Genomic DNA, 24,727 nt, shown 5'->3' on the forward strand with positions numbered 1-24,727 from the left:
AGAACCACCGCTCATGGGCTGTTTTCATGGGTGAGGGGTGGGGGTCGCGGCAGAGACCCATGTCTGCTGGGGAACTAGTTAAGGACAGAGAATTTTTAACTGAGACCTGAATGCTGTACCAGTTAGATATGAGTTTGGTTGAAGTAACAGAAAACTCTACTAAGAGTGGCTTAAACTACAAAGGCATCTAATGTCTAATGTTTAAAGATGATGTGAGAGAGGGGAAGTCCAGAATTGGTCTGGTGGCCCAACAATGTCATTGGTGACTCAGATGCCACCCACGTCTCTACTCCACCACTAACAGAATGTTGGTGTCACTCCCTCATGATTACAGTGTGGCTGCCTCCACTCCCGCCATCACATCTGCATAGTCAGTGCTCAAGCTGGAAGCAAGGGGACACCTTTCCCCTTGCCTATCTCTTTCTTTGCAGGAAGGAAAGTCTCTCACAGGAGCCCCCATAGACTTCCTCTAACATCTCATTGGCCAGAATGAGTCTTTGCCCCAACAAATCACCAGAGGCGGGGGAGGGGACAGTTGCGATGACTGGCTTGGACCAACCGTGATTCCTCCAAAATGAGCATCCACGGGAAGCAGGTAGGGTAGGGTGGGCAGAGGCTGCTGTGTGAGCAGCCAACTCAATCCTGCCACAAAGGCAAAGTGGACAAGGGAGCTGAGGTTTCGAAGGCAAGGAAACAGAAGAGCAGGAGGAGCAGCACATGGAGCAGCACAGAGGTGCAGAGGTGCAGCACACACAGAGTCACAGGGTACAGAAGCACAGAGGTGCAGAGGTGCAGGGTCCAGATGTGCAGAGGCACAGGATGCAGAGGTGCTGAGCTGCAGGGTGCAGATGTGCAGAGGTGCCGAGTGCAGAGGCACAGAGGTGCAGATGTGCACGGTGCAGATGTACAGAGGCGCAGAGGCACAGGGTGCAGGGGTGCAGAGTGCAGAGGCACAGAGTGCAGGGGTGCAGGGGTGCAGAGGCACAGAGTGCAGGGTGCAGCGTGCAGGGGTGCAGAGTGCAGAGGCACAGAGGGGCAAGGGTGCAGAGTTCGGGAGATGAGCTGTGGCCAGGATTACTGTGGTTCACTACCCGTGAGCACGGCCTGGGTGGAGGACAGTGGACAGGGCCTCATATTTCGTTTGCCGCCTGGAGCGAGGTGGGCCCTGGGCAATAGGGAACTACTGTGAGACGCTGAGCAGAGGGAATGCAGGCACAGACGGGAAACCGAGGGTGTGCAGAGGCCCCTGAACATGAGGAACTGAGCAGAGTGTTTCTGTGACCTGCAGTAACGTTGCTAATAAGCCCCGGGGGCCACTGTTCCAACAGATAATAACTGACCAGAGAGAGTAAACGCAGCCTTAATTCACAAATTTGCTAATGGCAGTGACCTGGTTCTGGATATGAGAATGCACACGCAGTCCCATCGTTTCACAGAGAGATGCCACACCTCCCTTCTCCCATTTGCCCTGGGCCTTTGCGCACCCCCCGGACCCCTGAAAAAACACAGCACAAATGTTGTAATTTACACAGGATGCCCCTGCCCCTGAGCATGAGGGTGGCTGTGTCCCATCTCACAGAGGAGAACACGGAGGCTGGAAGTGGGCCAGGGGCTTACTGGAGAATGGTGGGGCAGAATTCGAACCCAAGGCCTGTCTTTCCCAATCCACCATGCTGCTTTATGACCTCAGAGCCAGGATGTTTGCTAAACCAGAGGAGGCTCAGAACCCCTGCTCACCCCAGCACTGCCCCAGGGGGTGGAGGGCTCTTCCCTCTGCAATGCTCACCCAGGGGACCACACAGACCTGTCATTCGTCATGGCCCAGGGCCTCCTGGGCCCAGCACGAGGAACTCCCTGCACCCACGGGGACCACAGTCCATGGGGTGACATGCGGGCATGTGTGCTGCGGGTGAGGCCTCACAGTCCAGCCCACGACTGAGAGGACAGCACCCTAGCAAACGCCCCCAATGCCGGGACAATCCCATCCCAGAGTTGAGGGGCGCCTGGGGCTTAGGCTGCCCTATTCTGGCCTCTAAGGGCGACCTGGGATCATCCAGGAGGCTGATTTCTCTAATTAAATTACACATTTATAACCCAATAGCCAAGCTGCTCTCCCTGTTCCCTTGTAGCCCTCAGCCTCTCAGCTTTTATTTCTCTCTGGGACCAAGTTCTTAGCTTCAAATTCAGCCCCATTCTGGACATAAATATTGTCGCTTCCACGCGTCAACTTCAGTGTAAGAGGCCCTCCCATCCTCTCCCTCCTCGTGTCGCACCCGGCACTGGCCAACTGGCCTCTAACTGCAGCTCTGCAGACTTAGGAGCGAAGGATTCAGAAGGAGGAGGCTGGGAGGGGTCTGCCCACCTCGCGGTACGGGCCGTGATGACTCCCCTATAAAATCTCATCCCGCTGGAGTGTCAGGCAGCAGGGAGCTGCCGCCAAGGGCCCAGCAGGTGCAGAAGAAATGGACTAAAAATGTATTAACCCAGCCGGCTCTGGGCTGGCAGGCCCTGGAGCATGACTATGTCAGTGTGGAGGCGGAGGGCCCCCGTGCACGGGGACCCGCCATCCAGAGCGCAGCGGGTGAGCGGTGAGAGCTTTGAAATCGGAACCCTGGGGTGCAAAGACAGCTCCACCACTTGGTGAGTTACTAAGGCAGAATGGGCCTCAGCTTTCTCATCTGTAAAGTGGGCATCTTGGAGTCACCCATTCCTGGGGATGGGGACTAAATGAGGTGCAGGGACGGCTCAGGAGAGGGCTGGGCTGAGCGCTGCCCCCAGGCACGCCGTCAGGGCTGTTGTGAGGACCGTCTGCTCGGGCAGGGCTGGCACACTGTTTCCGTAAAGGGCCAGAGAGTAAAGACTTCAGTCTTTGAGGGACCTGTGGTCTCTGTCACAACTGCTCAAGTCTGTTGTCGCAGCGCAAAAGCAGCATCGACAGACGGCCGTCCAAACTCTCCACCCTGCTTTCTGGGGAAGGGTCTAGGACTCCTCCCCCTTGGACTCCTTGTCTTACACACTTACGTTTCCAATAGTGGGCAGGGCTGAGTTTGGATAAAATTGTAGCTGCCCATGATGGCTGATCCCTGGTCCAGGAGGGAAGGCGTCGGGGGTGTGACTCCCCTGAAGGCACGGGACAGAGGGTCCTGTGCTCTGGGATCCACATCTCCCAGCCCCCAAGTGGCAGGCAATTTGTAAATCCTGCCCCTGGGGGGCCTTGCAGCTGAAACAGGAGGTTGGGGTGGGGGTGGGGGAGCGGGGGAGTGGGGGTGGGGGAGAGCTCTGTTCCTTGCCGGAATGACCTGGAAACCGAGTCGTATGGAATGGAATTCTGCCAAGTCCCAGAAGCTCAGTGCAGACTTCCTGGGATGCTGTCACCTGCCCCTCCTCACCATCACTTGATGACAGAAAGGCCTCACGCAGGGGACCAGAGGACCCGTTGGATTACCCCTGCCACCTCTGTCAAAGAGCAGCTCTAGGTGACATGGGCACACGTGCTGTGCTGTTGAGCTCGTAGGAAGTGAAGGTCCTTCTGGGAGGAGTGGCTTTTGACCTTTGAATGAGAGTCTCCTGTGAGCCAAACACAGAAGCCTATGAGTCAAGCCTGGAAAGCTGGGCACAGAGAGCTTAGGGAAAGTTCCCAGGTCACACAGCTGGCAGGAGCAGAGCTGGGGTCTGACAGAGACCTGATGCCCAGGCCCACGCCCTCTCTACTTTCCCAGGAGCCATCAGCATCCCAGATGTCAGTGTCCCTCAGAGGGCGCTGGGTAACGGCACTGGGAGCCTTCCCTCTCTTAGCAAGCCAGCACACCATCAAAGGGAAGACGGAGACACTTGCTGTGCACCTGTGGGGTCAGCCGGTTCACACGCACTGTCCATGGCGCCTGGAAGGCTGCTCCCAGCCAAGGCCCAGGGCACAGGCTCAGGAGGCTGAGTCCTGGCTCTGTCGTCCGCTAGCTGCCCGGAGGAACTCAAGGGTGAGTTTAGAAGAACTGAACTGGTTTTCCGAATTGGTTTTTTCTTTCGTTGTGTTAAGGAGACCCAATCACCAGCACCCTGAGCGAGACCAGGCCCCACCCCCAGAGCTGCGCCTGCACCTTGGCCTTATTTTTAGGGCTAAGGTCTCTCAAGGAGGAGCTCAGGCCTTGTTACCGTAACCTGCAGCGTCTGTGGAAGCATGTTTCCAACAGCCTGCGCGAGTGAATACTCACCTCTCCGTTTTGAATATTCATTCTCCGTCCGAAATAAATGTCCCTGCTTCCCTTTGGTTGGGACGCCGTGGCTCTGGAAATGATTCCTTGTGGTCTCCTATTTGCCCCAAATATACCTTACTCTGTGAGACAACCGCTTCTGGTGTGGAGTCTGATTTAACTGGCCAGGAGGGACCCACTTGGGTTTTGGTAACAGCTCCTTCCAGGGCTGAGTCACTGAGTCCTCGTGCTCAGTCCTCCTGTCCACGTGGGCTGGACTCAGTAGCTACTTCACGAGGTCTCCAGGGAGACTAGACGTGCTCATATGTACCACATCCTTGAGGCCCCGGCCGGCACACAGGGCGCTGGCGGTCAGCTGCGCCACGCCTATCTCTTCCTCTCCCCTTTGCTGGACGAGGAGACCCCGCTAGGCAGGGCCTGTCCTCACTCTCACTGCTGCCCAACAGGGGGTGGTGCCCAGGCTGGACTCAGTCCTCTGCCCCTCCTGGGCATCCTTGTTCCCATGCCTCGGCTACCTGGACACTCGGCAAGGCTGCCCCATGTCCTGAGGCCTCTGTGACTCCCTGCTGCCCACCCGGCGTCTCCCCCAGGGGTCACTCCAGTGCCTCTGGCGCTAGGCCCCCACACCCTCTGTCATGCTGGGTGTGGGCGAAGCGATAGACGCGCACCACGTCCACCTGGACAGTCTGAGGGCACGCAGCATCCCAGTACCGTCTGCAGCCGGGAGAGCCCAAGGCGGGCACGGGGTCTGAGTCTTCATTCATGCACTCATTCATTCAACTATTCTCAGCACCTCCTTTGCTGGGTGGTTACTGGGCACCGAGAGACGAGGTGGACACAGGCCAGCTGGGCAGAAAGGGGACCCATGGACGTTCATGGCTCAGCATGAGGAGGGGGTGACCGAGAGCTGACCTCACCACCATTCTTGGCCTCAGTTTTCTCATCTTTCAAACGGGGACAGCAAAATCTACATCACAGGGCTGTCATTGAGGTGAGTGGCAGCCTGGTCCTCTGCCAGACACTGTCTTTAGCACTTTAAAAAACACAAACTCCCTTGATCCACATGAAAATTCTATGACCACCATTATCATTCCATTTGCATATGAGGAAATTGAGGCATGAAGAGGTGAGGTAACTGCTTCAGATCATGGAGCCCAGTCCATCTGGCTTGTGTCCTGCTCTTGGTCAGTGCCCACATGGGGTGTTCAGGGCCTCCCTTCACCCTTTACTGGGACCCACAGCTGCCGCCTCACATCAGTGTGATTACGCATGGGGGCGGGGCAGGGGCACCACAGGCTGGTTTTCTCCAAGCGCTGCTTTCTCCCTAGACCAACAGCTCAAGGGGCTGTGTTTTATTTGCTGCTGGATCCCCAGGCCCAAGCCCAGGCCAGCCACATTGCAAAGCCTGAATCAATGTTTGTTGAGTGAATACCTGAAAGTCTGCATGTAGCATACATTGTGCCCACTACTTCCTTGTCTCCACTGCACGCCTGGTTGCATGGCTGTCACCTCCAGCAGGTCCTCTGCCAAGGACAGCCAAGGGGACTGGAGCTGCTTGGCCAGGGACAGGGAGCCTCAGGGCCCTGTGGATGTCCCAAGTTTCTCCTGGGCTGTCCTGGGCCAATTCACGGGGAGGCTGAGGCAGCTTCCAGGAACGGCAGTGAGCTCCCTATCCCTGGGGATGGGCAAGTAGGTGTGGAGGAGTGTTTCCTGAGGACGGCTTGGCATCCAGTGGGGCACTGGGCCAGACAGCTTTCCAAGTCCATTTGAGGCCTGTGTCTCTGCAGGCAGCACAGAGCAGTAGTTAAGGATGTGGGCTGTGGGGCCTGGGATATAGCAAGGTTTCCTGCTCTGTGACCTTGAGCAAGCCACTCCCCTCTCTGTGCCTCAATGTTGTCCTCTGTAACAGAGAGCTAATAATGGGCCCCCAGGGAGTGCTCACTAGGAGCAGCTCTCTTCACCATCTCCATCCTCCCAGGAGCAGGGTGACATCAGGGGCCTCAGTCACATCTGCTTCGCTTCCCCCACAATGAATACTCACCTCTGAGCCATTGTGCATGCTGTTCCACCAAGCACACCCACACACTGTTCCCCGTCTTCACCAGATCAATTCGTGGCGATGCTCCGAGGCAGGCCCAGATCCCGGCCGCCTCCCCCATTGGAGGTATCCTCCCTTCTCGCTGAAGCTGTCAACATCCCTGGCCCCTCCTTGGGTGTTCTCTTGTCTCTTGTGGACAGATGCCCAGGCTTCCTCCTTCTCACAGTCCTCCGAGCTCCCAACTTAGGAACAGGCACACAGCAGGTGCTCAATACATGTTTAAGGCGGCAGGGTCCCGCTCACTGTCCTTCGACGTGAGGGCTTACTGCTCTCCTTCCCGTAGGTGCCCCGAAAAACGTCAGTGCATAGAGTGAGTCTAGTCGGGCTCGCAGAGGGCTGGCTGGATGTGCCAGGTGTGTGTGGGTGTGTGTGGGCCTGGGCAGCACCTGCCACGGGCCACTGAAGGAGAGGGCGGCTCCCCCAAGAGCCCAGCGCCCCACATGGTAGCCAGCCAGCCAGCAGCACGCAGGCCACTGTTCTCTGCCCTGGGGGATGAAGCTGCCCACGACATCCACGAGGAGGCACTAGGCTGGGGGGTTGACGGTGGGGGCCCGCCGTCACAAGAGCATCTAGAGTCTGGACCTGGCCTTGGGCAGCCACTCCTGAGCCCACCCCTGGTCAAGCATCTGAAACCAAGAGCCTCAACCCAGGGCCCCAGGGCCAATCCAGATTTTGATAGTTAATTCTAACATTTAAAAACTGGAAGATTACAGATGAAATTCCAGGGATCTAGCTTTTTTGGTATGAAATGAGAAGATCTGGCCCCCGTGACAGTTCCTCAAGGCAACACTCTCCGGGGCTGAGCTGGAGCTGCTGTCTGGACGGAGCTTGTGTCCCCAGCTTGAGACAGTCCTCACTGCTCCCTAAGCTTCCCCCTGGCCCAGGCCCTCCCCTAATCTCTCTGGGCCTGACCCCTGGAGGCAACTGAGTCTGCAATCCTCCTTTAGCCCCGGGGAGCTTCACTTTGTCACCTGGGACATGAGGACACAGCAGTGTCCAGCCTGGGCAGGCGGGTTAGAGGGACTGGGAATGTAGCCCTCAGAGCAGGGCTCATCACGTGCCCCCCGACAGCAGCCAAGGAGGGGTCCGGGTGGGCGAGGCCTGGGACCAGGGGCTCTGGAAGTGTCCCCAAGGAATGCTATGTCCTCTGACTCCAAAGCTACACCCTCACCTCCTGCTCATCTCCCCTCCCTGGTGCATCCCTGCATCCAGGCATCCTGCAGACCCCGGGTCTGCTGGGGGCCGTGACCCCAGGGTCAGCGCCAAGGGCACCAGCAACAGGCACCCGTCCAACACGCCACCTCCAGCAGCTCATGGAGCACAGTGCTGCTGTGAGGTGGCCACTGCCAGACCTTTCAGAGTGAGAAATTGTCCCTTCAAAGGGACAAGGGACGTGTCACACAGGTCACACAGCTCACACAGACTTAGAAGGCTTAGAAGCTGGGTCTGCTGGTCTCTCTGCAAGGAGACAGGCCAGCCTCAGGTGATGACAATCAGGTGACCTAAGCACAAAGCTGTCTGCACGTGTCACGGTGGGGCTGGGGTAGTGGACAGGTGGGCTCAGGAACAAATGCCCAGAAGGGCAGAGTCCTGCAGGGCGAGGGCACTGCTGTCTGGAGAGCAGAGGAAAGGCGCTCCTGCTGGTGGACCAGCTTGTGCAAAGGGCTGGAGATGCTGCAGCGTGAGAGACACGGCTTGTATGTGACAGAGGGGCACACTGGAAGCCACCGCTCTCACGGGTGGAAGCCGCTGGACTCCTCCTCCTCCCGGCTTGGCCCCGGCCCCAGCAGCTGTGCCTCCATCTATCTCTCTGTGTCTCCTCCTGCTGCCCTGAGGCCCAGCCCCAGAGCTGGCTCCTCACATCCTGCACTTCCCACATTGTCCTGTCTCGGCCCAGACACAACAGATGGATTCTCTCCCTGGAAGCGATAATTAAGTTTCTCCTTACTGAGGGATACCCTCATGCCATGTCTTCAAAGTTTAAAAAAAAAAAATCGAAAAAAGATCCAGTGAGAGAAGGCCCCTCAGTTCCTGGTAATGAGGAGCCCTGGACTGGAAGGAAGGGGGTGGAGGTGACCTTGACCCCCATGCGGCCCTGGGTAATCCTTTCGTCTGTTCAGGGTGTTACGGTCATCACATGTTTCAGAGCCCCTTGTGCATCTGGGCCCAAGCCCTCCCAGAGCTCCCAGGCTGGAGAGGTCATCAGAGTGGGATCACAGCACTGGGGGGCCAGGGGAGGCCAGAGGGGGCTGCAGGAGGGCATGGGGATCAAGAACGGCTTTATGGAGGCGGTGACATCTGAGCTGGGGCTCCAAGGACCAGCCATCATCTAGCCAGGGCCTTGCACTGAGCAGGCACCAAATCCGTCATGAGCGAGTGAGTGAGGGAACAAATGAAGGGCATCCACCTAAGAGACAGCAGGAGGGGCAGCAGCCTACACTGAGGCTGAGACCCACAGCACCCTGGGGAACATGGGAGGGGTTGCGGGGGGCACTCGCCTCGACCCCTTTATGGCCGTCCTGCCGCCACAGCAGCCGTGCTCTGGCAGCTGGGGAGACCTGGTCTGCCCTCTGCTCTGGCTTACTGCTTGTCATTCCCAGCCACACCCGCCTGTGTCGCCTCCATGTCCCCGGGTGTAAGTGTCCCAGCCTCCTGGGGGTTTGTGAAGAGGGGGAGGTCAGGGCTGAAGACGGCAGGGAGAGGGTTGTGGCGGTCCCGAGGCAGTGGACCCAGGGGGTGGGATGCACCAGCGGGCAGGGCGGGGGGATCCCTGCCCAGGGCCTGAGGATCCTGCTGGTGGGGGCTCCCTCACCCAGAGGGGCTGTGTGGAGAGGAGGCGGTCGTGGGGCAAGGGCTGAACTCCTTTGGGGACACACCGACTTTGAAAAGCTCGGGGACACCCAGACAGAGAAGTCTACGGGGAGCTGGACGTGGGGGTGAAGGTGCGACAGAGGGTCAGGGTCGAAGCTTGAGACCCAGATGAGACAGGCCGAGGGCAGTGGAGGGGCTGGAGGACGTCAAGGACATTCACTAAATGGGGTCTTCACTAACTGGCGTCATCAAGGTGGGGACTGCCCTGTTGATTTCACAGCCTCCTGGTGCCTAACACAGCTGGGCCCAGGGAGGCCATTCAATAAATGCGTACTGACCTTACCCAAATTTGCCAGCTTCTACTTTAAATCATGGAATAGAACAGAATTTGCTGAACTCAGGTTAATTAGCTAGAAAGGTGAAACCAAGGATTACAAACAAAAGCCAAACACAGACTCAAGAGAAAACTAAGAACCCATACTAATAACTAAGACTCTCAAACATGCAGCCCACTGTGGCCTCAGGGCCTTTGCACTTGCTGGTCTCGCAGCCTGGAGCACTCTACCCTCCACATTGCTTGCTCCCTAAACAGCTTTGGAAATTTGCTCAGGGAGGTCAGAGCGCCTTTGGACCCAGCAGCTCTGCTCCTAGGTATAAAGGCCAGTGAAGTGCGGGACACGGCCCGGGGTGGGTGCTCCTGGAGCCCTGAGCTGGAATGGGCCTGTGCGTCTCAGTGGGAGAATGGGGGATGTGGCCTATCCACACGAGGGACACTAAACAGCCACGGGAATGCAGGCACCATGGCCACCCCCAGCAGCCGAGTGAGTCGCCCAGGCAGCCGGTCCCCAAAGAGGGTGCACATCACAGTCCACGGAATGAAGAAAAATGAGCAAATGCACACCTCAGCTGAAGGTGCCCCCAGGGTGTGAGACTAAGAGGCCGAGCAAGGACACGACTGTCACAAAGTCAGGGCACCGGTCACCCCAGGGAGAGGGGCTGTTGTCAGGAGGCACAGGAGTGCTTCTGGGCTGCTAGCAATGCCCCATCTACTGACGTGGGTGGTGAATACAGGTGTCTAAACTACAGGAATCTTTATACACACGCACATATGCGTATGTATGCATATATAAGTTGCGCGTGTTTTCTCTGTGTATGTCACAATTTTAAAATGGGAAAAATGAGCAAGATTTCACCAAAGTGATGGATTATTATTTTAAAAAGGGGGAGAGAGCTGTGCTCCTTGAATACCTAGGCCCGTTGTCACAGGTGGACGGCCCGGCCTCCCCTGGCAGTGCCCGGTCACCCAGCACCCTCACCAGCAGCAAGTAAGACCCAAAGCAGGTAGTTCCCAGCAATGCATGTCCCAGCCTCAACCCCTGCACTTAGACTAAGCCCGGACACTAACCCTGATCCTTTCCTTAACCCTACCCTAACCCCTGACCCTGACCCTAGGCCCCAACCCTGACGGGGGACCCAGACCTATCCCTACCCCTCGCCCTAGCCCAACTCCAGTCCCAGCCCCAACCCCAGTCCCAACCCCAACCGCTACGCCTCGCCCTCGCCCTCATCCTAACCGCACCCTAACGCTAACCCTGACCGTGACCGTCACCCTAACCCAGCCGTAGCCGGCTCGTCCGGCTCTGCGGCCAGGCTCCTCCTCCCGCGGGGTCTGGCTTGGGCGGGGGGAGCGGATCCTGTGCCCGCCGCGGCGCCCCCGCCCCGGCTCCGCGCGCCTCCAGGATCCCCGGCGGAGGGGACCGCGCAGGCGGCTGGGATGCTCTCGACTCGGCCGGGGCGGCGGGGCCCGAGGTCTCAGGCACACGCCCCGCGTCCCCGCTCCGCGCTCCGCCGCCGCCTGCCGCCTGCCGCCGCGCCCGGGCCCGCGCTCCCCGCTGTGCGCCGAGCTGGCGCGGACACGGAGGCCGCACGTGTCCTGCCCTCCGGAGCCCTCAGGCCGGGCTGGCTTGGCCAGGCGGAGGGGCGGGCCAGCGGGGGTGGGGGGAGCCGCAGGGCGGCGAGAGGGGGATGGTTCCTGACCCCCGCAGGCTGAATTTCGTGCGCCCCGGCCCTTGTCGCCGGTAGGTGTCGGAAGGCCTGGCTTGTCACCGCCGCCGGGCCGTGTCCGGGGCAGCCCGCTCCTGCCCTGCTGCCCGGGGCTGCCCGTGCCCTGCGCCGGGGGAGGCTGCGCCGGCATCAGCCTGCACGCTGCGGGTGGAAGGCTGAGCCTGCAGAGCAAGTCCGGAGGTCCCAGACATCGCCAGATCCCCTCGGCAGCTTGTGGCCTTTGCCCCGGGAGGGACGGGGTGGCTGGTAACAGAGTGACAGGCCCACTGCCTACCCTCTGAGGGGCTCTTGGGAGCCTGAGAGAGCCTGGAGCCCTGGTGTAACATCAGAGCCCTCGGGACCCGAAACAGAGCACATTGCTGGGCCTCCCGAGATGACCGGGTTCTGCGGCTCTCGGAGGCTGGGCTTGGAGTCCGCCGAGGCAGCCGTGTCTGGGCGGGGCGCTGTGGCCTGGTGAGCCGACGGTTTGGGTAAACTCCGGAGGGGGCTGTCTGTTGACTGGGTACGGTCAGGGTGAGAGAAACAGCCCTCAGATGCCGCCTGACCCCGGCCTTGCTGGCCTGCACCTTTGCCTGGCTGTGATGCGTTCGCCCAGCGTGAAGCCCTGACCCCCTCTGCCCCAGTGTGGGTGGGATGGGCTGGGGGCCCCAGGAAGGCGGTGGAGCGGGCCTCCAGCGGCTCTGAGCTGGTGGGCAGAGCTGAGCGAGCAGCCCTGCTCACACAGGGGCCGCCGCTGGGGGCCTGACCCCTGCTGGGCCAGCTCCTTGGGCTGTGCCTGCCCTTCAAGGCCTTTATGGAGCTGCGCCTCCTCCAGGAGGCCCTCTGCGCGCTCCCCGCCCCCTGTGTGGCTCTGGGCAAGGTTTCACCTGGTGGTCTTTATTTCCTCTCCAGGGAAAGCAGGCCTGGGTGTGGTACTGTGAGAGCACAGAGCAGAGTGGGTGCTCCGGGGTGGGCCCCCCTTCCCTGGGCAGGGCTGGGTGTGCGTGCCAGGGGCTCTGGCCCCGGGAGAGGGGTCCCACTGTGAGTTGAAGTGGGAGACTTGAGCTGCACAGAAGCTGACATGGGGGTGGGGAGGTGACAGCCTTACATGTCTGCCCAGAGCCAGTGGAAGCTGCTGCAGAGTTTCACTTCCTTGGGTTTCGTGGGCTCCTTCCACACTTGGCATGTTTCAGGGCCATGGCCTGGAGTGGCAAGTGTGGCCCATCTTCTAGGAGGAGAGGGCCCTGGGCCTGGCTCAGCTGCTCTCCACAGGACACAGAGCAGGGCCCCTGCGCTGGCTCAGGCTGGGGCACCGTCGTCGGGTCAAGGCTCGGCAAGCCAAGCCCTGCCCCGCCTTCCCTTCTCCATCTGCTCCAGGTTTGTCCAAGTTTGTTGTTCGGAGCCGGCGGTGGTGTCCAGGGCCTGTGGAGGTGTCCCTGTGACTGCTCTGTTCCCGTTGGAACTGGCCATTGGCAGGGCCAGGGATGGGACAGGGGTCCGGGATCTCAAGAGCCTGGCTGGCTGGTGGGGTGGTGTCCCCTTGGGGATCAGCTTCAAGACGTTTGTCCCGATGCTCAGTAGGCAGGTGGATTTCGTGACAGGGTTGGGGGAGAGGGCTCGTCCGTCCCCAAACCTTCCCTGTTTGTGACGTTTACATTTTATAAGACATGGTTCCACCCTTCACTGTCTCTTTCTCTCCTCCTCCCTCTCCCATTCAGGCCCATTTGTCACTTGCTCCCCCGACCTGCTCTCTCTGGAATGATCCAGCCATCTTTGGGTCAGGGGGACACCTTCTGCACCATCCTGTTGCTGGGCAGGTCACTGGGAGTCTGGTCCTCCGTCCCTGCTGCCTGTGTGTGTGGCCTGCCCATCAGCCTCTTGGAGCCTCAGCTATCCATCGGTAAAGTGGACACACCTGCTGGCTCTTCCAGGGCGCTGGGGAAGGCCGCCCGTTTTGTCATAGGAGTGTGTCTACCAGATGGCCCCTCTTTGATGGTGAGGCCTGTGGCCAGGTCCTTCCTGTGCCCCCTGCCTGGATTTTCCTTGTCCACTACCCCAAGACCTGGCCCGGAGGTCTCTGGGAGGTGGCATGCCATGGGTGGAGCAGCTACATAACCGAGTCCATCTCCATCCTCGCAGGTGCGCCCTCTGCTCCTGGGCCCGTCGACCATCATGATCCATGACGTGTGCCCAGCCTTCCTGGCCCTGGCAAAGGCTGCTGTGTCCATCCTGGACATCCAGGAGCCGTAGGTCCCCGTGGTGGACAAGGGTCAGGGTCAGCTTCCTGATATGGCTCCCTCTGCTGATTCGTAGAAACCAGGAAGATGAAGTGGCTGTGGGAGATATTTTCCCTGTGTCCTCCGCTTTTTCTCCTGGTTTCTGCATCCGCCACCGCCTTCAAGTTGCCACGAGCTCGTGCTGCTCTCTCTCACCGGTGGTTCTGTGTGCACAATGCAGAGCAACCTGTGAGGTTGGACTTCTTCACTCCAGTCCACATCAGCCAAGCTCAGCTGTAAGTCCCTCTTGAAGTTGTCCCCACGTTACCCCTGACTGAGGAGCCCCTGTCCTCCAGCTGGTGTGGGTTGCTAACCAGGCAGGTGCACACCTTGCTCAATAGGAATTTTTCTCCCCAGTGTGTATGTTTTAGATTCTCAGGAATTTCAGTTGCAAATCAGTGAAACTCACTAATGCCAAGTGCTTTTGCAAAATGAATACATAATAGATCTAGGTTTTTCTTTAACGTAAATAGGGGATTTTTCTTACTCCCAGTACCCGAGTAACTGCGGCTAGGCCTGCAGAGGACAGCTGTCAGCTTCCTGTGTTCCTGAGTGGAGAGAACGGGGACCACTTAGAAAGCCAGTGTTCTCTTACACAGCCTCAGATATTCCTCCATGATCTTAGTTCCACTGGTCATTTGCAGAACTGACTTCTGTTTTGTCACTATGCATTTCTGACTCCCATTTCCTAAAGTTCTTACTGTGTGTATTATATGCACCCGGGTATGAGCTATTCAGTCATTGCGCACTTATTGAACTCCTATTGTATGCCTGCTGCCGTTCTAAGCTGTGGCTTCTCTCTCTTCCTAGATTGTTCTTTAAGAGTGGGGAGCGTGAGGGGCTGGCCCCGTGGCCGAGTGGTTAAGTTCGCGCGCTCCGCTGCAGGCGGCCCAGTGTTTCGTTAGTTCGAATCCTGGGCGTGGACATGGCACTGCTCATCAGACCACGCTGAGGCAGCGTCCCACATGCCACAACTAGAAGAACCCACAACGAAGAATACACAACTATGTACCAGGGGGCTTTGGGGAGAAAAAGGAAAAAATAAAATCTTTAAAAAAAAAAAAAAAAGAGTGGGGAGCGTGATTTATGCATCTAAGTATCCCCAAGGCCCTTGTATACAGTAGGCACTTAATGGACTTTCGTTTGTTGATTGGCTGATAGTCTGGAGGTCAACTCAGGTGACATTTGCCCGATTCCCAGGGCTGTGGGTCTGAGGTTGGTAATGCTTTCTCTGAAGGTCTCAGGGTGCCACAGGTGGTGGAATTGGTCATTCAAAGGCCACCCCTGAGTCTCTGTCACCGACGATGTAGGTGGAGATTGGGAAGACAGTCAAGGCATGTGTCCCTGTGCTGGACTTTCCCAAGCAGCCTTTCCTGGCCAAATACTGCACCTTCATGGGCCTGAAGATCCGAGCAGCCTCCCAGACTGGTGTGAGTCCTCCCATGGGTCAGAGGAGAGCATCTCGGGGACAGAGCTGACTGGTCTGTCTTGGGGGAGAAGTCCCGCCCCTGCCCTCTCTTCCAGAGCTCTCGACTTGGTAGAGTACAGGGCCCCGCCTGGTTCTGCAGGTCTGGGATGGGCTGGAGAATGTGCATTTCTCAGGCTTCCCAGGTGACGTTCACAAACAATGAAACACGCCCCCCGCCCCAAGAACCGTGGATCCTTGGGCCCTGGGTGGGATGAGATCCTATGGGTGCCGCTCAGCCTCCCCCAGAGTTGGCCCGAACCCCAGACCCTCACAGGTCATTTACCACAGAGGAGTGATGTCCACACACCATGTTTCTCTCTCCCTGAAAATGTTGGATGTCAGTTATGCCTGGCTGTGTGAACTTGGAACACAACGGTCCTCTTTCTCTCATGTCCCCACACCCAGCTCTTTCTTGCATCTGGGTTGATACCCAGGAAAGTGATGCTGGTTATCGGGGCCATGATGCAGGTAGGAGCCAAAGGCCACATGCTTGCCCCACCCCCACCCATGGCCAGCCATCAGCAATGCTGTCCACTGCCCTCTCCGCCATGGCTCCAGGCACGCCCGCCTGGGGCGTCAGAAAGGGCTGAGACGTAAAGCTCTGGGGCATTGGTACCCTCACCCTCTGAGGAGGAGGTCTGGGCCAGCCGGGGGAACTCGGGAGAGGGGGGACTGACAGGCACCACTGTTTCTCCCCATTCCAGATCACCGCTGTGGGTGGTCCCCAGCCTCAGTCCAGCCTCTTCTCCATCAGCAAAGGGAGCGTTGCGGTGGTGAAGGGGCACGAGCTGGTGTGGGGGCTCACTGTCAGCAACGGCGCCGTGTTGGGGGTTGTGCAGGCTGTGGACACTAGGACCGGCGAGCTCGTCATCGTGTCTCAGGCAGCAGGCGTGAGCTCCACTGCAGGCGGTGCTTTCCGAATCCGCCCTGGACACAGGGCCCTCTGGTGATGGGCGCACTGGTGAGTTGGGCCCCGGTGACGGGGAGGACGCCCTGTTTAGGGGGTTTGGGCTCTGCTCCTGAGAACCACCCTTTCTGAGGGTCCTGTTTCTGCCCTCTGCGTGCACAGCCCTTGCCTGTCACCCCTGCCTGGGAGGCCCTGCCAGCTGGGGGCACCTACACCCCTCAGGCTGCTCCTACCCACACTGAGTCTCGCCAGCTGCTCCTTAAGGGGCAGGTCTCCAGGTCCCCGCCGCGGGGACACCCAGTGCACGATGGTGGCAGTGCCTGTGATGGTGGACTCTGCACGGGGCGCTTTACACTCCCCTCCTCTGGTCCTTGGCACCCTCGTGCATTTTGCTGCCGTCCCTGTTTGCAGATGAGGGGCCTAAGGAGCTGGCTGGTGGCCCACGGCCACTGCATAGCAGTTCCAGGACTCAACCTGGGACAGCCAACGTCAGGCTCCCGGCCGTTTGTTCAGATAGAAGCGATGCCACCAGCTCTGACACACTGTGGACTGCAGTGTGTTTCCAGAGCCGTGTGCTGGCTTAGCTGCTGTAAGCGTGCGTAGTCAGACACCAACAGTGTTTCAGACCTGGATTTGTGTTTCCAGGAGATAAAGAAAGCCTGGGTCGTCCACTAATGTCTTTTGCTCCATCGGAGGTGCAGTTAACCCCTGAGACCCTTCTCACCAGGGAGGAATAGTCCCTAATTTCTTCTCTGGGTCGGCAGAGATGCTAGAAGGCTGAGTCAGGAGCGCCTTCCTGCCCCGCGTTGGGGGCACTGACTCTGAGCAGGTGGAAGTTGGTGTTTCCGAGTTTGGTGGTTTCCCATCTTTCCCAGGTTGTGGGTACAGCTTCAGACCTCTGGAAAGCAGATGGGAGGTGGCTTCCGCCTCTGGAGAAGGTCTCAGGCACACGGATTCTCCCTGACACCCTTTGCCTGCGGTGACTTGCAGAGCATCTCGGGGGCGCTTTGTGCTCAAGGCTGTGCTGGAAACCCGGGCTCTAGGAAGAGCGTTTGTTTTGTGTAACAAGCTGTGGACAAGCACCTTTAAGAACCTGGTCATCCCGTTCCTCGTTGGGAATCGGGCCCCCTGAATGCAGTCCACGAGCTCCCCCGAGTTGGGCTCATCTAAACACAGTGCCCCAGGGGAGCTGGCGTGGGCCTCTGATCTGACACTGAGCTCGCTGGCTTACTCCCTTTCCTGCAGTTGCAGTGTCTCTCAAGTACCACAGTTAAACCACAGAGTCCTTTTGCCTCGCGGGGGTGGATGCCCTGGTTCTGCCTGTCGATTTTATAAAGACAGGAAAGCATTGGAATGATAAAGTCTGTCCTGTGACATACAGCAGGCTTCAGACAGACGTCTTGGAGAGGAAAAGGAAGGACCAAGGTGGCCCCGCTTTTCTCTCTCTCTAAAGAAAGGATTGTGGCTTTAGGAACTGCCTCATTTTTCTCCTCCTGGGTGCCCAGGTGGCTGAAACAGCAGCTGGCTGGAAATTCAGCTAGAAGGGCGCCCAGCCGTGCGTTTCCCTCCCGGCCATCACTCCTGCTGGGTCTCACCTTGCTGGGCCACCTCCTTCTCTGAATTCCCCGTCTGGCAGGTTGGGAGACAGGCTGGGAGAAGGCGCTGATGCCCCTTGGCAGATGGAGAGGCTGCGCCGCCAGCTCTGTCTGAAAGGCATCTCCTTGAGCCCAAGGAGGCGGGGGCTCAGCCTGAAGCCCACATGTCCACAAAGGATACGTGATTCTGGTCAGAAGCTTCCAGTTCCATCTGTCCAAGAAGCAGCCCCCAAGGCCGAGGAAGGGGCCAGGACTGGCAGGAGGAGGCTGAGCAGTGAGAAGGACAGAAGGAAGGAAGGGAACGAATACTTATTGAGCCTACTATGTGCCAGGTGTTAGCCCGGGTCACAAGGCATAGGAATCAGGAATTGGGCTCAGCACAAGCACTTGTGAAAAGGGTTCTAGTAGCCTGGATTCAGCATGAGTCAAGAGTCCTATGAATAAGCCAGTAAACTTAGTCTTTGGCCAGATTATTAGGAATATAGAGTTCAGAGTGAAGGAGGATATAAGATCTGCTCTAATCAGGTTCTACCTGCCTCCTGCATTCATCCCTATACTCGGCTCAGTCAGAGAGATCGACAAGCTAGATTTGGAGTTGGGAGGGTCTGGAGACCTATCCTGTGAGGGCTGTCCAGCCTAGAGAAGAACAGTCCCCATCACTGCCCCCAAGTCCCTGCAGTGCTCACCTGGAGCATCTGGATCAGACAGGTCTATGGGCTCAGAAGACCAGGCTGGGATGTCCAGAGGGAAGGGAGGACGGTGGCCAGATCCCTGTGGGGTGAGCCACCCACAAAGCCAGGCAGCCTCCGGCAGAGAAGCATGATGCTGGACACCCTGTGGGTGCCTTCTGGCCATGTGATTCTGAGCTGGCCTCGGCAGGAGCCTCCTTCCTTGGAAGGGTCCCTTCCTGAAACACCCGACCCAGCACATGGCCCTACCCCCCGCTGGCCTGAGCCCCGAAGCCCTTTTCCTAGGATCTCTGGAGGTGGAGGTGCTGCTGCCCCAGGCGGTGAGGATCCGTGCCCCCATCACTCGGACAAGGATGGGGACCCAGGTGAGGCGGGGCCCTCTCCAGCCGCTCCCGTCCCGCTGTCTGGGCAGCCTCTTGGCAGGTCTGGGGCTCTGAGTTCTGGTTCAGGAAGAGCTTGGGGAGCCACTGCTAGGACGCTGTGCCTGCTCCATTTCCCCTGCATCTGCTGAGCCTGCATGTCCGCGGGGCTCGGCTTCCCCTCCCGGAGGGCCTGCCTGCAGTCCTGCTCCAGAGCGCAGCGTCTCTGTTAGTCTCCCTTACGGGCCCGAAGCTCCTCTTCTGTTAGCACCTGTCCCCTCCCAGTGCTGTGTGGCGCAGCTCCTGAGTGACGCCTGAGTCTTCCCACACCTCGTGCACCTGTCCCCTCCCAGTGCTGTGTGGCACAGCTACTGAGCGACACCTGCATGTTCCCACGCCTCGTGCACCTGTCCCCTCCCGTGTCATGTGGTGCAGCTCCTGAGCGAAGCCCGCGTCTTCGGACGCCTACAGCAGCCCTGGCCTGGGACAGGAGCGAACGTGTGCACAGTACGTCTCTGCTGAGTGCTCTCTGTGCGTTAATTCATTTGCTCTTTCTACCCTCCCCGTGAGGTAGCTGCCAGGGCCATCTCCATATCACCGGTGAGGAAATGAACTCGAGAACGCTGAGGCGTCTGCCCAGTGCCACGCGGCTGGTCAGTGAGGGAACCGGGAGTCCGCGCAGGCAGCCTGGCTCCGAGTCTGCTTCCCTCTGGCTGCGTCGCCTCCCGGTGCCCTCTAGTAGGCACTCAGTCAACCTGGTTGAAGGAGACCATGAGTCCCACCCATGCCCATCCCATGTGAGCAGGGACCCCCTGCTAGATGGAGAGAGGAGCAGAGCAGCGCTGCAGGCAGGGGGCGCTGTGCTGCCAGGGGCTGCCGGCCTCCCAGCGCTCCAGGCGTCACGTGAGGAATGGGACAACTCTCGGCCAAGGTGGACCCAGCCCACAGCCCAAGACAGACGGGGTGGGAGGGTGGACATCCTTCACAGCCAAGAAGGACAGGGTGGGAGGGTGGACATTGTTCAGGGTCTGAGAAGGATGAGGTAGGAGGGTGGACATAGTTGAGGGCCCAAGAAGGATGGGGTAGGAGGGTGGACATAGTTCATGGCCAAGAAGGACGGGTGGGGAGGGACTGCTTCTGTCTTTTGTTTGATTGGTGGCTCTTTCATCGCACCTCCCGCACCTGTGTGGTGCCGTCTCTGTCAGGGAAGAACTGGACACAGCTCCCACTGCATGGAGGAGACAGGAACGTCCCAGGCAGTGGAGAGGCAGTACAGCTGGTGCCCAGGGCTTCGCGGGCACTCCTGGCAGTGAGACCCTGGGGGTCATGGGGCCTGGCCCCTCCCCCACAGGTGCCCGTTGACATCGCCAGGATCATCAGCAACCAGAACCCTTTCTCTTTTGGCAATGCCGTGCCAGGCCTGACCTTCCGTGGTCCATCACCAAGTGGGACATCCTGGACATCCAGGAGTGGCACCATGAGGTAAGCCCCCACCCTCCATCCCAGGCCAGCGTCTCTGCTCAAGGTCTGCACCTTGACGCCCAGGCTGGTCCTGGTCCCTTTCTGCCCCTCTCAAGGCTGATCTGGGCTCCTTCTTCCAGTCGCTGCCACCATGTTCTCCACACCCCAGCGTCCTTCCTTGACTCTCCGTCCTGCTGGGGTCCAGGAATGTGGGCTCCCAGCCATCCCTCTCGTAGCATCCTGGCCCGTCCGCAGCCCTTTCGTTTCCAGCACGTTCCTGCTGACCAACACAGAGGGCCTCAGTGGGCGACCCTCCTAACAGAAGGCAGCAAGATGACGGCCTTGCGAGGAAGTCACAAAAGTGCCATTATGTTCCAGGGTCTTGGTCGGGGTCCCTGCTCTGTTAGCTTCTGACCCCTTTCTGAGGTGATGGCTGGCAACTGGGGGTTTCCTCCCATAGGCTGCGCTCCCCTCCCCTTAGCCCTCCTTAGGGGGACCCGGCCCCTCCCAGATCTCAAGGCTGGAAGGTGCTGGAGAGAACTTCCTAATCCTCCTGTGTTAACCGAGCCCATCCATGGGCAGGGACTGCCTGGGTCACCCGGTGAGCCAGTGGGGAAACGGGACGGGGCGCTGACTCCAGGCTGCAACCCCAGGTCACGCGGGACGCGAGTGGGGCTGGTTCTGGGAGGTTTCTTCTCGCCTTATCCATGGACAGTGTGGGGGGCGATGGGCGGGGGGCAGGCACGGGCATGGGTTGTCCTGGAGGCTGCCTAATGCTTCTCTAGTAGGATGGATGCACATCCCCCCACCCAGTGGGGCCAGGGTCCTGTCCCCAGTGCCGGGGGCTTCCCCAGACTGCTCCTGTGGTACTCAGGCAGTGTGACCTATTCATAGACACCCCATATCAGGGGGGCTCTGCAGGAACTACCACCAAGCCTGGCGTCCCCTTAGTGATTCATAACCCACGTCTGCAACTAAAGGCTCTGAGAAGTCCTGCCGGGTTGGCTCACATTTTCCAAGTGCACCTGTGACCATCGTGAAACTCAGGGGGGCATGCTGCACTGTGCGGGGGTGACTGGGCTGCCCACCCTGGGGTGACAGGCCCTGAGCAGGGCGGGGAGGCAGCAGCTTTTGAGGTCAGGCAGGCAGCTGTTGGGGGTTGGGGGCTCCTGCCCGGCTCTGCCCTTCAGAGGGTACTGGGCCCTGGGGCTCTCCCTGAAGAATGTTCCTCTGTCCCAGGCATCACTCCGGCTCTCGTCACAGTGCGACTTTGCCATAAACATGCATGGCCGGGTGAAAGGCCAGACCAGGCTGAGAGTGGCGGTCAAGGCCCTGGACCCCATGGCAGGGCAGCTGCGTGGCCTCACAGAGAGCTCTCTGATGAGATCCAAGTCCAGGTAAAGGACAGGTGTGCAGAAGCCACCGTAAGAGGGGGAGTAAGTGCCACCCTGCAGCCTTCTCCGCCCAGGGGCCACATGGGCCCACCTCAGTCCTCCCATTGCCCGGGACTGGGGGCTGAGGGCCACCTCAGTCCTCCCACTGCCAAGGGCAGGGGGCTGGGGCCGCCTCAGTCCTCCCACTGCCCAGGGCAGGGGGCTGGGACCACCTCGGTCTTCCCATTGCCCAGGGCAAGGGGCTGGGGCCACCTCGGTCCTCCAACTGCCCAGGACAGGTGGCTGGGGGCCCTGCGCCCAAGGAATGCTTGGTCTGTGGGGTCTGGCCAGGGGTGTGTGAGGTGCTGTGGGAGCTCACAGATGGGGTGACAGGGCCGCACAGAGGAGGGACAGTCTAGGACGGGCAGGGTCGCTGGCGGCCAGGCGGGGGCAATGGCAGGTGCGGTCCTGGAGGTCCGATATAACTGACAGGTTCCAGAATCACAAGTTGCTCTGAGCTTGGCGTCTGGGGGCCTTCGTGGGAGGAAGAGGCTGGAAGATGGTGTGAGCTGGGCGTTCAGTTAATTGTATTCATTTCGCAAATCCCAGAGCACACTCCCAGAGGCTGCTGTGCTCCCCCGCCCAGGGCGCACACCCGGGCCGTGAGGCCTGCGGGGCAGGGGCTGCAGGTGCTGCTGCGGGACGATGAGCCCACGGCCCCAGGTGGGGTGCCCCCTCCAGGTCCCGGCGAGGGGGCAGGGGCCCTGCAAGGCCTCGAGGGCTGTGCCAGGTGGGCAGCCTGGGGATGGGTGGCCCAGCGGTTCACAGATGGAAGCCGAGCCTCAGAGAGGGAGGTGGCCTGCCTGCTGGGAGCCCCAGCAGGGTGTGACCGAGTCAGGCCTGGAGCCCAGCGGTCCTCCTCCCGCCCAGGGGTGGCCCCAGTCCCTCTCCCACCTCCTCCTACCTCCCCGGCTCCAGGCCCCTCTCTGAAACCCAGAGGTAACAAGTTGCCTCTGAAGAGCGCTTCTAGCTTCAAGGGCCCCAGCTGCTAATCTGGGACTCAGTGACCCCCAGGACCCCCTAAATGCCAAAGAAAAGCTGAAAACGGCTCCTAAATATCACGAGAAGAGAAACGGGTCCCAGCCCCCTCTTCGAGAGAAATAAACGATTCCTAACCCGGGCACGTGCCCAATCCGGGCAAGAAGCAGACTTTCAGAGAAAGAAGTGCCTGTTTACCACCTCTTCACCCCTGCCTGCGCACATACGGGCACACGCATGTACACACAGAGACGCACAGACACAAACGCACAAGATATATTCTTCCGGCTGAAAATAAAACTAAGTTCTGGCACCTCTCGTGGAATTAAAGACACGGTTTTACAGCTTCCAAATTCTGTGGCCTCAGTTGGGTCACTTAACAACTCTGTGCCTCAGTTTCCCAAGCTGACAGCAGAAGGAGTTTGAGTACATCAGAAACTTAGAGAAGCTGGATCCAGCCCACAGATGTGTTTTATTTGGTTCACTCAGTGCTTTGAAACAATGTTTATGTGTTGCCAACATTTAAAAATAGGAAGATTTTGTATAAAAATCCGATATGCTGCTTGTCCTGAAGACAAGGCGTGTTGCCACATGGCAGAATCAGCAGGAGATGAGAAGCGTCTCCCTTCACGAGAGCTGCTCCCTCCAGTTGGCCACAGGCCCCACCGCTCCCTGCTGTCTCTCTGACAGTGAGCCGGGACATCAGTTACCATTTACCGTGGTGCTTGTGATGTTCTTTTCTGACAGTTCACAGGAAAGTCAGGTATCTCTGTACCTTCACCTCCATCTAAAGAGGGACAACGAGGAATACATGTTTAATTAAGAAAAATAGGAGGAAACATTTGTATGTGTATTTCCTGCACAGTACACGTGTCCACGATGAAACCAATGAGGCTGCTTCACTCCGATGCCACCTGTCTGGCAGGACTCCCCTGACACCGGAACCCCATCCAGCTCCCAAGGTCGTTTATCAGTCACCGTTTAGAAAGTGCTGCCACTCCCAGTGTGTCGCACAAATGCCACAGCTCTTGGAGACAGGCATGGCAAGGGCTAAGAGTTTTAGACCCATTTAGAGATGAGGAAATCCAGGCTGAAGTCTACACTCAGAACACAGCAGTGCTGGGAGGGAGGGAGTCAGGCCAGCCTCCTCTCGGAAAATCACCATCAGTTCAGATGGATTAAGACACAGGCCCTTAGGAGGATCCAGCTGGTCCATCAGATCAGAAGCCAGTGGGGAGCTCAAAGCTGCGCTCCGCGTCCAGGCTCGAGGGTCCTCAGTGAAGGGGACTTTGAAAGGTGCCGGGTGCGTGAGGAGCACAGAGAGGGGTCTGGAGTTCTGGGGTAGGTGCTGCCGCAGGGGCTCTGGAGCCATCGAGGGCCTTGGGGCCCCTGGGGAGCAATGGGGTCAGATTCCATCCGCCATTATCAGGTTTGTCATCTGCGGGCCTGAGCTCGCCGAGGCCCCGCGGGCGCTCTGTGCAGATCTGCGAGAGCACGGCCGGACAGGGGAGCCAGATGAGGGCCAAGGGGTGGAGGGGGCTTGTTCCGAGATGGTCACAGGGAGGAGCGGGGTGTCCTGCTCAGAGAAGGGGGACTTAGATGGAAGCTTCTCCAGGCTCAGTCCTGGTGGAGTCACAGCCGAGCAGACCCTAGGCCCTGTGATTGCGCGTGCTGCCTTCCACGGGCACATCCCGGCAAAGGAAGTTTCCTCTGTGGAAGCGGGGGAGAGGCCCCGTCAGGGCGCATGCGCTGCGCCTGCCTGCTCCTCCTCGCCACACCCTTGGCCTCTCCTAGATCAGCCCTCGCCGTCACGTCACAGCTCCGTGGCAGGTGCTTGAAAAGCGTTCCTCATCCCCGGGCCCCCTCGGGTCTCACTGCGGGGAGAGAAGCAGAGTCCGGGGAGAGAGGAGGGACCCCCGGGGAGAAGCGATATAGAAGAGCAGGGGAAGTCCACGGTGAAGAGGAGCAGGAAGGCAGAAGCTGCCCGTTTCAAACATGACACTGGGAAAGATGCACAGTTGGCTGGAAGCATCTCCAGCTGCCGACAACTGACGGATGAGTCGTCGGACACAAGCAGATCTTCGTAGTCTTGCTGACAACAAATGCCGAGTCACGTGCCTGTCTGTCTGAAGCTTTATAAGGGAGTTGGGCGACATTAATATTTGTTCTGCTTCTACTTCAGGGCTTAGCAGCAACTGCTTTTCCTGTACCTGGAATAGCGGGCTCCTGAGCGCGGACATGGCGCCACTCATCAGGCCACGCTGAGGCGGCATCCCACGTGCCACACCTAGAAGGACCCACAACTAAAAATATACAACTATGTACTGGGGGGGGCTTTGGGGAGGAAAAGTAAAAATAAAAAATCTTAAAAAAAAAAAGTGTTACTGCCATGAATCAGGTA

General features: G+C 58.9%; 1 protein-coding gene and 1 long non-coding RNA gene across 2 annotated transcripts; both read left to right on the forward strand.

The window, feature by feature from the left end:
* Positions 1–9,917: 9,917 nt before the first annotated feature.
* LOC106841047 (uncharacterized) lies at positions 9,918–14,467 on the forward strand. The gene is made up of 6 exons (XM_070517038.1): positions 9,918–10,042; positions 10,737–11,195; positions 12,538–12,745; positions 12,879–13,060; positions 13,474–13,672; positions 14,247–14,467. The coding sequence occupies exons 1-6, from the start codon at positions 9,918–9,920 to the stop codon at positions 14,256–14,258; spliced, it is 1,185 nt and encodes a 394-aa protein (XP_070373139.1). The 3' UTR covers positions 14,259–14,467.
* Positions 14,468–23,408: 8,941 nt separating this feature from the next.
* Positions 23,409–24,727, forward strand: LOC139041022 (uncharacterized). The gene is made up of 2 exons (XR_011495516.1): positions 23,409–23,667; positions 24,509–24,727. It is a non-coding gene; the product is annotated as an uncharacterized lncRNA (long non-coding RNA).

This window comes from Equus asinus, chromosome 1 (genome assembly GCF_041296235.1).
Source record: "Equus asinus isolate D_3611 breed Donkey chromosome 1, EquAss-T2T_v2, whole genome shotgun sequence".
NCBI lineage: Eukaryota > Metazoa > Chordata > Mammalia > Perissodactyla > Equidae > Equus > Equus asinus.